At 43.5% G+C, this 14,135-nt stretch overlaps 1 protein-coding gene across 1 annotated transcript in view; it reads left to right on the top strand.

Moving 5' to 3' along the window:
• The window catches only part of ACE2 (angiotensin I converting enzyme 2), a 28,985-nt gene extending 17,397 nt beyond the window's left edge, over positions 1–11,588 (top strand). Inside the window, exons 11-18 of the mRNA XM_014960219.1 lie at positions 233–331; positions 994–1,116; positions 1,474–1,646; positions 3,147–3,205; positions 7,760–7,860; positions 8,848–8,964; positions 10,175–10,369; positions 11,002–11,588. Coding sequence (XP_014815705.1) covers positions 233–331; positions 994–1,116; positions 1,474–1,646; positions 3,147–3,205; positions 7,760–7,860; positions 8,848–8,964; positions 10,175–10,369; positions 11,002–11,122 — 988 coding nt within the window. The 3' untranslated portion in view covers positions 11,123–11,588. The remainder of the gene's footprint in view (positions 1–232; positions 332–993; positions 1,117–1,473; positions 1,647–3,146; positions 3,206–7,759; positions 7,861–8,847; positions 8,965–10,174; positions 10,370–11,001) is intronic.
• Positions 11,589–14,135: the final 2,547 nt, after the last annotated feature.

Genomic DNA, 14,135 nt, shown 5'->3' with positions numbered 1-14,135 from the left:
GCTATCATACAAATCCCTTCTTTGCAGTCTCAGTTTCAGAGCAACATCTTCCCTGTGGTCCCCAGCTGTGGAGCAGTACTCATTTGGGGTTACTGGGAGCTGTATGGACTTCTTCTGTTTGGAAGTGAGAGAGGTGCTCATACATATCAGGCAATACAGAGGAAGAGCAGAGCCAGATTATTTTTCCTTATCATTTATTAACAGAAATCCTGTGTTTTTCCTTCATCCCCAGGAGAGAAATAGTTGGCGTTATTGAACCAGTTCTTCATGATGAAACCTATTGCGACCCTGCAGCGCTGTTTCATGTGTGCAATGATTACTCATTCATAAGGTAGCTCAGTGTTTAATTCATGACTTAAATTTTGGGTACAGAACAAGCTCCAACTACTTAAAACATCTACTGGTGGGTCTCAGGACACAATCTTATTTTGTTCACAGTCCTGACTGAAGGTCACTGATTTCAGTAGAAGCTTTTCTGTGGACATCAGTGGCTGCTGATGCAATCTCTGAACAGTGAGGAGGTTGCTGAGCTTCTTGACAACCAGAGAAGCTTTGTGCTACCATAAAACTAGCAGGAGCACATCTGTAGGAGGTGCTTGGTTTTTGGGGAGACAGCATGTCCTATACCACTATCACTTGGGCCATGGACATGCAGCCCTGAAGCGACTAACTCTGGACATCCCTCCATGTCCCAGCCATCTGATTTTAGAGGGCTCAGCCAGAGCAGAGAGTTGGGCCTTAAAAGCCTTACTTGATCCTGGTTTATGTGCCCCAAAACAGATTTGGGGCTCTTCTGCTGCATTTGATCTTGGCATTTTGTTAAATCTGAGTTTGCGTAGCCAATAAACATCAGCTGGCCTCTTTCCCTCCAGTGCAGCCTCCCAAGCAGGGGCGCTGGCTGACACAGCAGAACCTTCCAAAGGCCAAGGGCTTGTGGGTTTCCATGCCAGATGTGTAACAGAGCCCATGCCTTCCTTCTTGCTCTTCCTTTAGGTATTACACCCGGACCATCTATCAGTTCCAGTTTCAGGACGCACTTTGCAAGGCAGCAAACCATAATGGCCCTCTTCACAAATGTGACATTACCAACTCCACAGCAGCTGGTCAGAAGTTGAGGTAACAAAGCAAATTTCTCACATGTGATAAATCAGAGTATAACAAAGCCTAATTCATCCTTGAAAGTGTTTGGAGTCAATGAGGCTTCATCAAGAATGAACCTAGCTTGAAAATTTAGCATATATCTGCTGAGTTTGTTTTGACAAGTTGACTAAATTTATATCCACTGAGGATCTAAACATCAAAGGTTTAATTGCCTGCTAATGGGAAAATAACTTATTTTTATTAATTGGAATGATGGAAGGAGGGAATTCAGAAACAAAACCGAAAACTTTTATACCAATTGCAAATTGTTTTGCTAGATGTCTAGACGGAACATGGCAATAACATGTATTACCTCTCCTTCCACATACACAGAGAAGTGCTCGAATTAGGCAGATCCAAGCCCTGGACTCAAGCACTGGAAATTGCAACAGGAGAGAAATACATGAATGCAACGCCCTTGCTCCGCTACTTCGAACCTTTGTACGAGTGGCTGAAAAAAAACAATTCTGGCAGATACATTGGTTGGAATACAAACTGGGCTCCAGGTACGTATGGCTTGTGGGTGAATTAAGGACACTTGGTAGTCCTCATAACCCTTGACCAGCAAAGTCTCTCTCTCTTGTAGCTGTTGAAGGCTTTTCTGCCTAGGGAAGCAGGGTTATGGGAAATACACACCGAGCAGTAGGTTTTACTCATGGGAAGGCAGACTGGCTTTCTCATGGCCAAAGTTGGAGAAGTCAGCACACACAGGGTTTGTCGCAACCTCACCCAGTTTTCAGAAATAGAGTTTACTTTTTTTTTAATAGTGGCAGTGCTAAGAGTGTGGGATGGCTGCGCAGAGGGAAGAAAGACCAGAGGCTTGGACTTGCGTGGCACTTCCCCAAGAACAGTGTGCCTGTTCTACAGGGCTGGGAGCCACCAGTCCTGGGAGCCAGAGGACCCTGAGCTGGTGATATAGGGCAAACCAGTACAGAAAAATTACTATTATTTTGTTTGCTGTCATGTGCTAGTCAAAGAAGGGAGCTCAAGGGGAGGAAGAGACCATGGAAAAGTGTTCCAGAGGAGGGCCATGAAGATGATCAGCGGGCTAAAGCACCTCTCCTATCAAGACAGGCTGAGAGAGTTGGGTTGGGGTTGTTTAGCCCGCAGAAGACTCCAGGGAGGCCTTACAGCAACTTTCCAGTATCTGAAGGGTGCCTACAGGAAATCTGGAGAGGGACTGTAGTGATAGGACAAAGGGCAATGGCTTCAAACTGGAAGAGGGTAGTTTTAGATTAGATATTCATAGAATCATAGAATCATAGAACATTAGAACATAGAACATTAGGAAGAAATTTTTCACTATGAGGCTGGTGGGGCACTGGAACAAGTTGCCCAGGGAAACTGTTGAGGCCCCATCCTTGGACGGCACTGGAACAAGTTGCCCAGGGAAATTGTTGAGGCCCCATCCTTGGACGTGTTCAAGGCCAGGTTGGATGGGACATTGAGTGACCTGCTCTAGTGGGAGGTGTCCCTGCCCATGGCAGGGGGGTTGGAACTCGATGCTCTTTAAAGTCCCTTCCAACCTAAACCATTCTGTGATCCTATAAAAATGCATTTTTTGGCCTATTGTGGAAACATTGTGTGTTGAACCACGCAGGTTATATATGTGTAATCACTGTCAGTACCGAAGAGCACCATAACTCTTACAGTGCTGTGCCAGTCTCTAATGGTAGGATTCACCTAACCAGACACCAACAGCTGCATCTGAGCTGCTCATTCCCAATGGTGGAAAAAAAGCATTTCCTTTGGGAGATGTCTAAAGAAGACCGGAGGACTGCACTCTGGTGATGTGTTTGCTTTTTTTGTCTACTACAAAGTCAGACTTGGGTGACTGACAGCTCAGATGCAGATGATTGAGTAGAGGTGGCTGAAGATCAATCTCAACATGCTGGCCCAGGGAAGCAGGGGAACCTGTAAGGAAACTCTAGCCATCCCAGCATTTCCCAGGAATAAATTTTCTGTCGCTGCAGCTCTGACACAGACCTTCTATCTTTTTAAACCAGATAATGAAAATGCCATCAAAGTGCGCATCAGCCTGAAGTCAGCACTGGGGGACAACGCGGTAAGTGTGTTTGTGCCATGGGACTCTTCCCCTTGCTCAGGCAATAGAGGTGTTGTGCTAGTGGCTGTCAGAAAAGATGGCAGGGTATAGCTGATCTTTGTATCTGAAGAGTGGTATCAGCTCAGGTGAAGGGTTAAAAGACATAAAAGATATCTTGTCTGAGTTTGTGGTCAAGCCTCCCTCTACAATTAGTGGAGGAACCACTCCAGGGAGTGATCCCACCCATTTTAAGAAAGACATCTCAGCTACATGAGTTGAGTTATTCTGTGGAGGTACCAATAATTTTTTACCTGCTACAGGACATGCCTGAGGGCTAGCATAGGGGAATCCAACTACCTGAAAACACCTATATTTTCCCCAGCTATCCTCATTTTTTATCCAAATAAAACCTCTACCTAATTTTTTCTAATTTCCATTATCATAGCTATGGTGGCTGCCTTCAGAAGTTATGATTAGAGCAGCTACTTCACATTTAAATGTGGGCCTAAAACAGAAGGGTTGAATCCCACTTTCTACTCTGAAATGTTCTTAATTTCACATAAACACTTCTGTCAGCATTCCACATTCCAAACAGGAATTTTGTTTTCCTGTTTGCTGTAATCTTTCCAGGCCCTGGAATATATTTGGCTGGCTCCCTGCCCTCCAACCCTTATGCAGAGACAGCTTTGTTATTAAGATTGTGGGGGGCAGTGCAGCTGCTTCTGTTTCAGATGAGGAGAAGGGCTTTCATTCCCAAGAGCTTGTTCGCTTTCCCCAGTCATACCAGCTGGTCCAACAAAATGTGCTACAGCAACCAAAAAAACCCTCATCAAAGGTAAAGATGGCTTTTAAGGTTTTAAAGAGAGCGTTGGCTTAGCCCATCTGCTTAACCCTGGCTGAAAATTTGCTCCTTATTCTAGCTGTACCTCTTTATGCTAATCTCACAGAGGCAGCATAGAAGGCTTAAGTGCAGACACTTCATTCCTGTTAATAGCTATCTTCACCTTGCAGAACATTAGTAATTTTCCGAGAACGAGTATGTCATCAGGCCGGTCATTTAGACCTGCGCATCAGAGCTTATTGGACTAGCAAGGACACAATACCATGAGCTCATTTTTCATATGAATTGATGCTCTCGCTTCTATCACTCTCTCACATGCAAGCCCCACTGGAGTTTTATTGCTTCCTAGACCGCTGAGTCGAGTTAGATACAATTCCAAACTGATATCAACAGCATGAAAAGGTTCCATATTACAACACATTTATTAGTCATTATGGTTAATGTTTAGCTTAATACCATTTTTATGCCTTCCTTTTGCCATCATCGTCTTTTGTTGTGCAATTGAGGAGCTGTAAAACAATCTCACGCAGATTACTTAATTTGAATTATTGTATGGACGGTAGGTTCCTAAGCTCTGAAGAGCAAGCCATGCATTTTCCTCTCAAAAACAGTCCGCATCACCAACTTGCAAGAAACCTTTTCCTGTTGGGTAGCTTTCTGCCTCCCCACAAATTTCCCTGATGCCGAGCTCCCAGGGATGTGACCCTGAATGATGGAATGCCAGCAGTGGGTAATGGTACACGCATGAACCGGCATAGGGAAAAGGCAGGGGAAACCTCAGGCAGGGATGTCAGCCTGGCTGCACAGAGCAATACATTTTGGCTGCTTTAGGCAGCTCACGGCGCACAGAAGCCGGGAACTCAGTGCAACTGTTTGTTTAAGATATATTTCGAGCTGCTCTGCACCATTAGGACAGCTGAAAGCATTCTGAGCGTGCAGTATTTCTGCTCCTTAGCGCTGGATAGAGCAGAAAGAGAAATAGCCCCCCTCTTCTGCATAGGGAGCTGTGCTGGGGGGGCAGCAGGGGCAGCCACCACGCAGGCAGGCAGTCCTGCCCCTCTCAGCTACATGGCCTGGCTTTTACCAGCAGGGAGGATTCAATAGCCCAAAGTTCTGGCAAATTAAGCATCCCGACTCACGGCTGGGCTTACACGCCAGCTGTGCCAGAGAGTGTGCTGCTGCAATTACTCTACTAATTGTTTTCAGGCTGATAGATTAAAGCTGCAGCCTTGGCATCGCTGGATCACCAGTGTAGCTGATGGGGCTGAAACACCTACAGCTTGGCTTCAGCTGGGGCTTTGTGAAAGTGCTCCTCCAAGGGAAACTGCTACAAGACCCCCACTGAATCACTCAGGGTCTGTCTTATTTAAAACAAAGGCTTCCAGGAGTGTCAATCTCCTGACCAGCGCTTGAAAACAGGAGCCCTCTTCAAACATCAATTCAAAATTCCCCACTGGGGTCAATGCCATATGTGTGATTATGCTGTAAAAGGCTGGCACGCAAGACGGTGTTAGGAAATGGAGAACTGTCACCCCCCGGCGTTTTGATGTATTTTACAATGGAAAATCCCTTTTTTTTTTTTTTTTTTTAATTAGAGGCCAAACTTACACTGTCTTTCAAGTCACATGTGGGATCTTGGAGGGAACATGCTATAACAGAGCAGGGGCGCTTGGCAAAGTTCATTTCCCTCTGAAAGGCAAAGCAGCCTCTAACAAACAGGGAGTGCTGAGGTAGGTTCCCCAGATGCCTGGGGAAGGCGTGTGGGCAGTCACGACTCAAACACAGCTCAGAAGCCAGCGAAGTACTTCCCATCCACACAGCCTGTAGCCGTATTTATGGAGGCACTTGAGAGGCACAGAGGCAATTAAAATACATTAGAGTTAAAGAGACAAAATACACGCCACAGAAACAAATAAATGATTAAAGATGCTAAGTGCAGAAAGCAGCAGTAGAGGAATCAAGCTCAATTAGCTTCTGGCTAAAAAAAAAAATAATAAAAAAAATAAAAGCACCGCAGAGGCTGAAGATGTTGGGGATAAATAAAAAATGAAGAGGATTCCCCCCCACCCTCACTGGCATTGTTGGCTGTGACGGTGAACACTGCCAGCTGCCGGAGACAGCAGCGGGAACATGCTTTGGCAAAGGGTTTTTGCCTGCTGCCCAGCAAGCAGAAGAAAGCCAGGGGCATTTGGCCAGGGAAAGGTGACTCGCAGCTTCCACCTTTGCTAGCCAGAACCAGGACGGGGCTGGGGGCTGCAGCGGGGCGTAGCGGGGAATTTGGGCCATCCGCATGTTTCCCTGGGGCACGATCCTGCAGGGACTGATGGCAGCCGGCTCCTTCTGCTCTTCCCTCCCCGGTGTTTCTCCCTCTACGTTTTATATCTGTGTCAAGAGGAGGACAGGGCTGAAAAACGCAGCTGGGTTTTACACAGCCCGCTACCATAGAGCTTCTTTCTACCACACGCATTCCCAAATGACACTCGAGAAAGTCGGGCGCCGTGTAAAACTGTGTCACTGGCAGCAGTCACAGGCATTCCTGCCCAGCTGCCATAAACGCAATCAAATCTAGGCCTTCGGAGGATAAAAAAAAAAAATAAAAAAAAATGCCACAGAGTTCAAGCAGGAATTTTCCCTTCGTGCACACGCAGCGTTGCACAACAGACCAGGCTATGTTATCAGGCGGTTTTTGCCCCCTGTATAGCTCCCAGTTTCTGCCCCAGAGAAGCTGGTGTTAGCTTCCACTGCGTATAACTTTGGACTCATAAGGCAGGCCGGGAGGAGCCTGCACACAGGCAGTGCATTTTTATATCACTTATCTATTCTGCTGTGAAAACCAACAGAAAAAAACCCAACCTACCTGAAAGGAGGGTGTAGAGAGGTGGGTGTCGGTCTCTTCTCCCAAGTCACAGGCGATAGGACAAGAGGAAATGGCCTCAAGTTCCACCAGGGGAGGTTCAGGTTGGATACTAGGAAAAATTTCTTCATGGAAAGGGTTATCAGGCATTGGAATGGGCTGCCCAGGGAAGGGATTGAGGCACCATCCCTGGAGATATTCAAAACCCGAATGGACACAGTGCTCAGGAATATGGTGCATGTGTTTGTTTTGTTTATGTGTTGGGTTTTTTTAGGTTTGGTTTTTTTTTTTATGGCTGGACTAGATGATCTCAAAGGTCCCTTCCAACCTAGGCAATTCTGTGATTCTGTGAAATATATGACTCCTGCAGAAATACTGGTGCAAAGTGTTTTTTCCCGAAACAAAACAAATCTCAAACAAAAAGCCAAATTCACACAACAGCCCCACCTCAGAGTTTCTCCTCCTTAAAGAACAGATCTGCAAGTAAAATTATGTGATTAAGAAAAGATCTAAATTATGAAATCTTTAGCCTTCAAACAGAATGCATGATATTTAGTGGGAATAATGTCGCTCCTGCTGCCTTAGCTCCCCATAAGGTGGGGAGCTGGGCTAAGACTGCAGCATCTTCAGCAGCCCCACAGAAAGTGCAGTGTCTGGCAGCAGGGATGCCTGCTTGGTTACTCTCCTGCAGAGCGCCCAGATTAACACAGCTATAAGGTTTGAGTAGGTTACTGAAGTGCTATCACGGCAGACATAAATAATACTGAAGTACATGCTATGCATCACAATGGCTATTTCTTTTTAGAATGATTTCTTAGTGTCAGATAACTTGCTGTGTAATTGCCATCTCTGATGAATTTCTCTTGCACTGTTTTTGCAGTATACATGGGATGAAAGTGAGCTCTTCTTGTTCAAGTCATCCATCGCCTATGCCATGAGAAAATATTTTGCAGAGGAGAAGAAACAGAAAGTTGACTTCCAGTGAGTGGCTTGCTTAATTGTGCCAGATGTGTCTATCTATATTGCTTCTGGTTCGCTAGTGGCATGAATTGGTGGAATTAATTGTGCCTTCTGTCAAATGTACAGTGATAGCAAACAATGTCAAACATCAGCTGGTTGTAAAAGGCAAGATGCCAACTTGGTTACAGGCTGTCTTTTCACTCAGGAGTCTGAAGTTTAGGAGTAATGTGCTAAAGTTAGGTAACTTGAGTGGGTGCAGAAGGCTTTGTGTCCCACACTTTATCAGGGGTGGAAATGAGCCTTGAGAATTTGCGCTCAACACCTACATGAGAATATCAGGGAAGATACATTGGTTAGAAATAAAAAGTTCTGACAATGTGTGTACAAGATACTGAATATCCAAGAGGTTTTGGGCCAAGGAAAGATAAAATTGTTGATTATAAAGCACTAGAATTCCATGCAGACTTACTAATTTTACCAAGGTTCACTTACAAACATAAAATCTATCATCCAAAAGTGATTTTGGTAAGAAAAACAATCCTTTTTATCAGGTCTCTTCAAAAATTTTCAGAAGCTATCTACTTCAGCTATTTGATATTACCTTCTAGAACATCAGTCATGTAATGTCTAGGATCTATTCCCAGCACAATACAAGGAAGAAAGATTTTTTTTTTTTTCCACTTGGTACTTCATATATCACTTCATTCATGAGACCTGCCCCAAACACTCTCTTCTGCAGCTGATTATGTGCTTTGGAAAATTACACCAAGGATTGTCTTAGGTATGGGGTAGACTGTCTCCATCTCAAGTTGCGAATTAGCTCACAGAAAAAGAAATTCTGTCAGGAAAATTGATTTCACTTCCCAGCTGAGGTCACGAGGAGGCATTCACTCAGCATAAACTAACCCCCGTGCATTGCTGATCAAACACAACTGTTCACATGCATGAATTTAAAACTAATGTCAACTCAACAATCAAAATAACTTTTCTCTTCTGTTTCTTGTTAAGGATTGCAGACATTCATGTTACGGAACAGACACAAAGGATCTCCTTCTACCTTACTGTCAGCATGCCAGGTAATATCAGTGATATTGTGCCCAAAGATGACGTGGAAAATGCCATCAGGTGAGATTTTGCTCTCTGGTGAAAAAAAACAGACAACCAGCTGAAAGGGTGGAATGGAAAGCAGTGCTCAAGTCAGCTGAGGCAGAAGGGGTGATAAGAGAGTCTGTTCTGCAGTTAGCATGGAAATAGTGGGATGAGAGAAACTGTTATGAGAGAAAGAAAACAGTCCATCTATCTGATGGTGCCTTGGACAACAGCCAGCATGTTGTCAGGGGGCTTGTAAAACTGCCATAACACACCTAATAGCATCATACCTTGCCAGGAAATAGCATTGCCCAGATTTAACAGGAACTATCTAATATTCTGAAATCCAGGGCATGGTAATGGCATGTGCATGCACGAGTGTTTTCTTCCTCTCATTAGTGAAGATTCAGTGCTAGAATTATTGTATAGCAAGGACTCCAGAATAATGATGTATTAGAAAGACAGCCAGATATATTTGATTATAGAGAGAAAGAAGAGGTCAGAGCAGGAGCTAGTTCCCGCTTACAGGTCAATGAAGAGCTCTTTTATAGCACAGTGTGACACCACTGTAAGTCAGTGCTGTAAAAATGATAAGTAGAACTGCAGCTCTACAGGCGGTCACAGATAATGTACAGTGGGAAATGAAGAGGGCACAAATTCTAAACACAACAGCAACATGAGGTGGGGTTGAAAAAACAGTTAGAGAATTTGGTGAAGGGAGAAGAACATGGCTATGAAAGTCACTGTCTGGTTAGCACTCACTAGCAGAAGAAGAAGTTCAAGGAAAAACAAGGCACAGAAAACATACCAGCGAAAGGTTTTCAGGGCAGTGGAAAACACAAGAATCAAAACTGTGGCAGACTGTAGAGGGGAAACAGGTAAGAAGAAGTCGAAGCTCTGGTTTTCTGTCATATATCCAAGAAAGTTATGGATAGCCAAGAAACTCAGGGTAAAGAGAATGAGGTATAAAATGCAAATAGAGAGGGAGATCAGATGGCTGTTTGCCTCATTTTGATAAATGTTAAGTCTGATCATGTCAGTTAAGATGCAACAGGTTAAGAGCCCAAGATACTGTGCTTGTCACTTACCATCCTGTGCCAGAAGAAATATGGGTTTATCAGTGCAGCCTTTTCAACTGAGCAGTTCTAGGGAAGCTTAGCACACTGGAGATATATAAAACAACTGAAAACCGTTCTGTTCCTTCCAATAAATGTGTGAAACTCTTTTAATTTGCTCTCGATGGCAGGCTGTCTCGTGGACGAATCAATGAGGCTTTCAGACTGGACGATAACACACTGCAGTTTGACAGCATACCTCCAACCCTGGCCACACCTTATGAACCACCAGTCACCATCTGGTTAATTGTATTTGGGGTGGTCATTAGCCTGGTTGTCATTGGAGCTATTGCCTTGATCGTCACCGGGCAGAGAGATCGAAGAAAGTGAGTAATATTTTTGATACTATGATCATGACTATTGGGAGACATCCTGATGTTTGAATCATCAGATTGCTTACAAATGGGCTGCCAAACCTAACTAAATCAAGTTAAGGAATTAAAGCTTATTATCAACATCAACAGTGATGGCTAAAAGTTCAGCTCCCTGCCTTTCAGTTCAGGGCAGCTTTGGCGGTTTAATGCAATTTCCCCATCATCAGCAGTTTAACCAAGGCAGCTGGACACGGTGGCCGCAACGAGCTTCTGCCAAGCCTGCTGTGAGGTGGCTGGAGTGGCCTGCAGGGAACACAGTGCCTTCTCCAGCGGCAGGGTTTGCCCACATTCCTCATCTCCTGCAGTTGTCAATAATCTTGTTGGACATTGTCCAATTATGTCATTTTCCTTAAATATTACTGCATTAACAGCAAAATAACTGGGTTGGTTTTCTATGTCTCTCCATTAATGGGGTTTCTAAGAACCTAGTAGGTTTGCTACAGTTCCCCTTAAAACCAACACAATTCCTTTTGGTAGAAATATTCCCAGTTAAGCACAATATTATTTGCAATATATTCTTTTGGTGATCCAGAAGATTTGGAACAGAACAGAGGCTTCTAGTATAAAATTAATTTTAATTACAGGAGAGCAAGAGCAAGTGGGACTGGCGCAGAATCAAACTGTGAGCAGGTGAACCCTTATGCTGAAGAGGGAAGAAGCAACATGGGGTTTGAGCCATCTGAAGACACACAAACGTCATTCTAGAAGACACTAAGGGTTTCTGTTTTTTTTTCATTTAACTTTTCACAACAGTGCCTAGCAAGAACCAAAACACTATCAAACATACTGTATTCTGGTTGACTGTTAATCTACCAGTTCATAGACAACAGCAACTAAATCTGCTGGTTTTGTGGTAACTAGAAAACATGCAAAAATTGAAGATATATATATCCTGTGGCTTTTATATGAATTATGTGCATAATATTACACACTATTTGTGCTGCTTTTCCTAAGTGTGCTGCATCCAACTTCTCTTTGTTTCCTCCATAATGAGATATAAAAGCTTGGAAGTATAGAGTTGTATACAGACCAAGACAGATATAAGAATAACACATACTCCTAACGCCCAGGAGGAACATCTTGATCTTTCCAGAGGGAGACCTCAGAAATGTATCAATAGAAAGTGAGAAAAAACCTGACCACCAGAATAACCTTAGTGATGAAGAACTCAAAATGATATGAAATAACTGCAATTTTTGCACCTTCAAGAAATGTCTATCAATGTAAAGCAGATACTGAAAGAAGACTAACAAGCACTGGAACTTTGTTAGGAAGCTGTAACGTAAGTTATTTTTCTAACTGTTTGCTTGATAAGTATTGTTGAGACCAAATAGTCCATGCCCCCTCAAAAAAAAAAAATAAAATTAAAAATCTGTGTTTTATTGTCATCTAAAAATGGAATAAACTTCAACTTCCTTAATACTAAATGAACAAAGTTGTTGGTTTGGGGTTATTTTTGTTTGTTTGGGTTTTGGTTTTTTTTGTTTTGCTACCTCAGCCATTGCCTCCACTATTACAAATACTGCATTCCAAATACAAATTGCATCATTACATACAGGGAGCAGTAGATTGAGGCTTGGGAGGTTCAGGTTGCACCTGCAAAAGAAAAGCTGGGAGGGTAGTGCAGCACTGGCACAGGTGGCCTATTCCATGTTGGGGGTGAGGCTGTGGGATCTCCACCTTTAGAATTGTTCAGGGCTCAGGTAGACGAAGGTATGCCTGACCGAATAGTGAGGATAGTCCACTCTAGGTGAGTTCAGCTAGATGACCTCCAGAGATCCCTTCCAGCAAGTGTTCCTATGGTTCTGTGACTTGTACATCCCGTGCCATAGCTGCCACTGTGCCAGTGCAGTTGTTTGTACACAACAGGGTGACTGACAGGCACGAGGTGTCTACTCAGTCCTGTGTTCTGACCAAGAGCCAGTGGTAAACGTGACCCTGCATGAAAACACGTTCAGCAGAAGCACAGACTCGCAAACTCATGGGCCCCTAAAATTATCAGAAACTGTAAAAAGCAGTCAAACGTGTATCTGAAAACATACAGCTGGAGCCTCTGGGATCAGAAAACACTTATTTAGTTTTCCAGCTCATTACCTATTTAAGAAACAAGACCCTTATGTGAGATAGTTCAAAAAGGTAGGCAGATGATACCGATTAACTGCAAATTGGAGCATAAAGGAGTGAAATAATTTTTCTTTAAGTTGCTTACCAAAACCACATATCCCATTGTCATAATATCGCCAAACCGTAGTACTTTTGCTGAACCTTTAAGATAAATAATTCAACTCTATATGATCTTCCCACGTACGGTGCAGTAATGGAAAAAGGGAACAGCGAAGCCGGAAACAATCAAATAATATAATTAGTCATGCCAGCCATCTTTAGATCTATTGTTAAGAATAAAATTTCCATTAAGGCAAAGCTTTCATTTCAAAGCAATTCATCTTAAAAGCTGTGCTATGAATCAAAAAACACCATTCAGAATTGTCAACACATAAAACCCCTAAAAAAAATATAGCAGGATGTTGGAAGAACAGAAATAAAAAGACAGTGTTTATATTAAAAAAAACTCAGCTGCACGCATTAGCCCCAACAATACATCACACCCTCTATGCTGAGATGCCCACCCCCCTCTCATATTTTATTTCTGACAGCTTTCCTCCCCGACCCTTTCCCTGGGTCAGCACTCCTTGCCCCAGCTTGATGCACAAGCAACATCACAGCACGCCCTACCTCTCCCTCCCGTGCAGCCTCTTGTGGCCCCCCAGGCCTGTGTAGATCCCCACAGTCATTTGCATGACCCCAAATTCTGCTTCCCCTCAAGCAGGCACACAGCTCTCCAGGTAGACAGGATGCACTCTGCCACCCAGCTTCCAGTGATTGGACCAGGAAACGCCAGCAAGCATCGGTGCCAGAACCTCTGGCTGGCCAAAGACCTTAATTTCTTTCTTCCCTCTCCCCACACGTCCACACCCCACATTTCATGCTCCTTACATTCAGGTAAGTTCTAACTGGAGCTGCAGAGGGGTCCCTGCTGGGGCTGGGCCAGCTCCACCAGGGAAAGGGGAAGCAGACATCACTTGGACTCTCAGAGGCATCACCCACTGAACTACCTCAAATATAAGGAGAGAGGAGAGGATTTTTTTTTCAGACCTTACTTTATTTCAAAACCCCGTTATTTGATACATATCAGATCAGCATTTTACAAATGTCAGTGTCTAAGTTGAGACTCCTCTGTTATAGTTATGTAGCTCCAGACGTATTTGGTATCTCTAGACTTACTGAAGTTAGCATTAATTTGTGTAGTGCTATGCACATTTGAAAGTTGGGTGCTCTTATTTGAGAACTCAGTGATAACATCAGGAGGCAAATTTCAGCTCCTCAGCAATAAAAAGTTTGGCTAAGCAATTATATTAATAGCATTTTCAGTTCTCTTAAAATCTTTGCTCTTCACGTTTTATAGAGATCAGCACATTTACCATTTACAATTGCAATGACTATGGAATTCTGCAAAAAACTTTATTTTCTCCATTTTTACCTGTAGTAGGAAGCAATAACACTCAAGTAAATACCTCATATGTTGCTAAGTTGCAGATCTCTTAGATATGTAAATTAGAATAAATTCCACATCAAGCATACAGCCTGAGGGCTCAAACTAAAGTCAATAGTATTGGTAAGCAAACTGATATAATATTTTACCAGCAGTAATTTCTAAATA

This window comes from Calidris pugnax, unplaced genomic scaffold (assembly GCF_001431845.1).
Source record: "Calidris pugnax isolate Ruff unplaced genomic scaffold, ASM143184v1 scaffold188, whole genome shotgun sequence".
Taxonomy (NCBI): domain Eukaryota; kingdom Metazoa; phylum Chordata; class Aves; order Charadriiformes; family Scolopacidae; genus Calidris; species Calidris pugnax.
The sequence above is the reverse complement of the archived record's forward strand: the minus strand, read 5'-3'. Positions and strand labels throughout refer to the sequence as shown.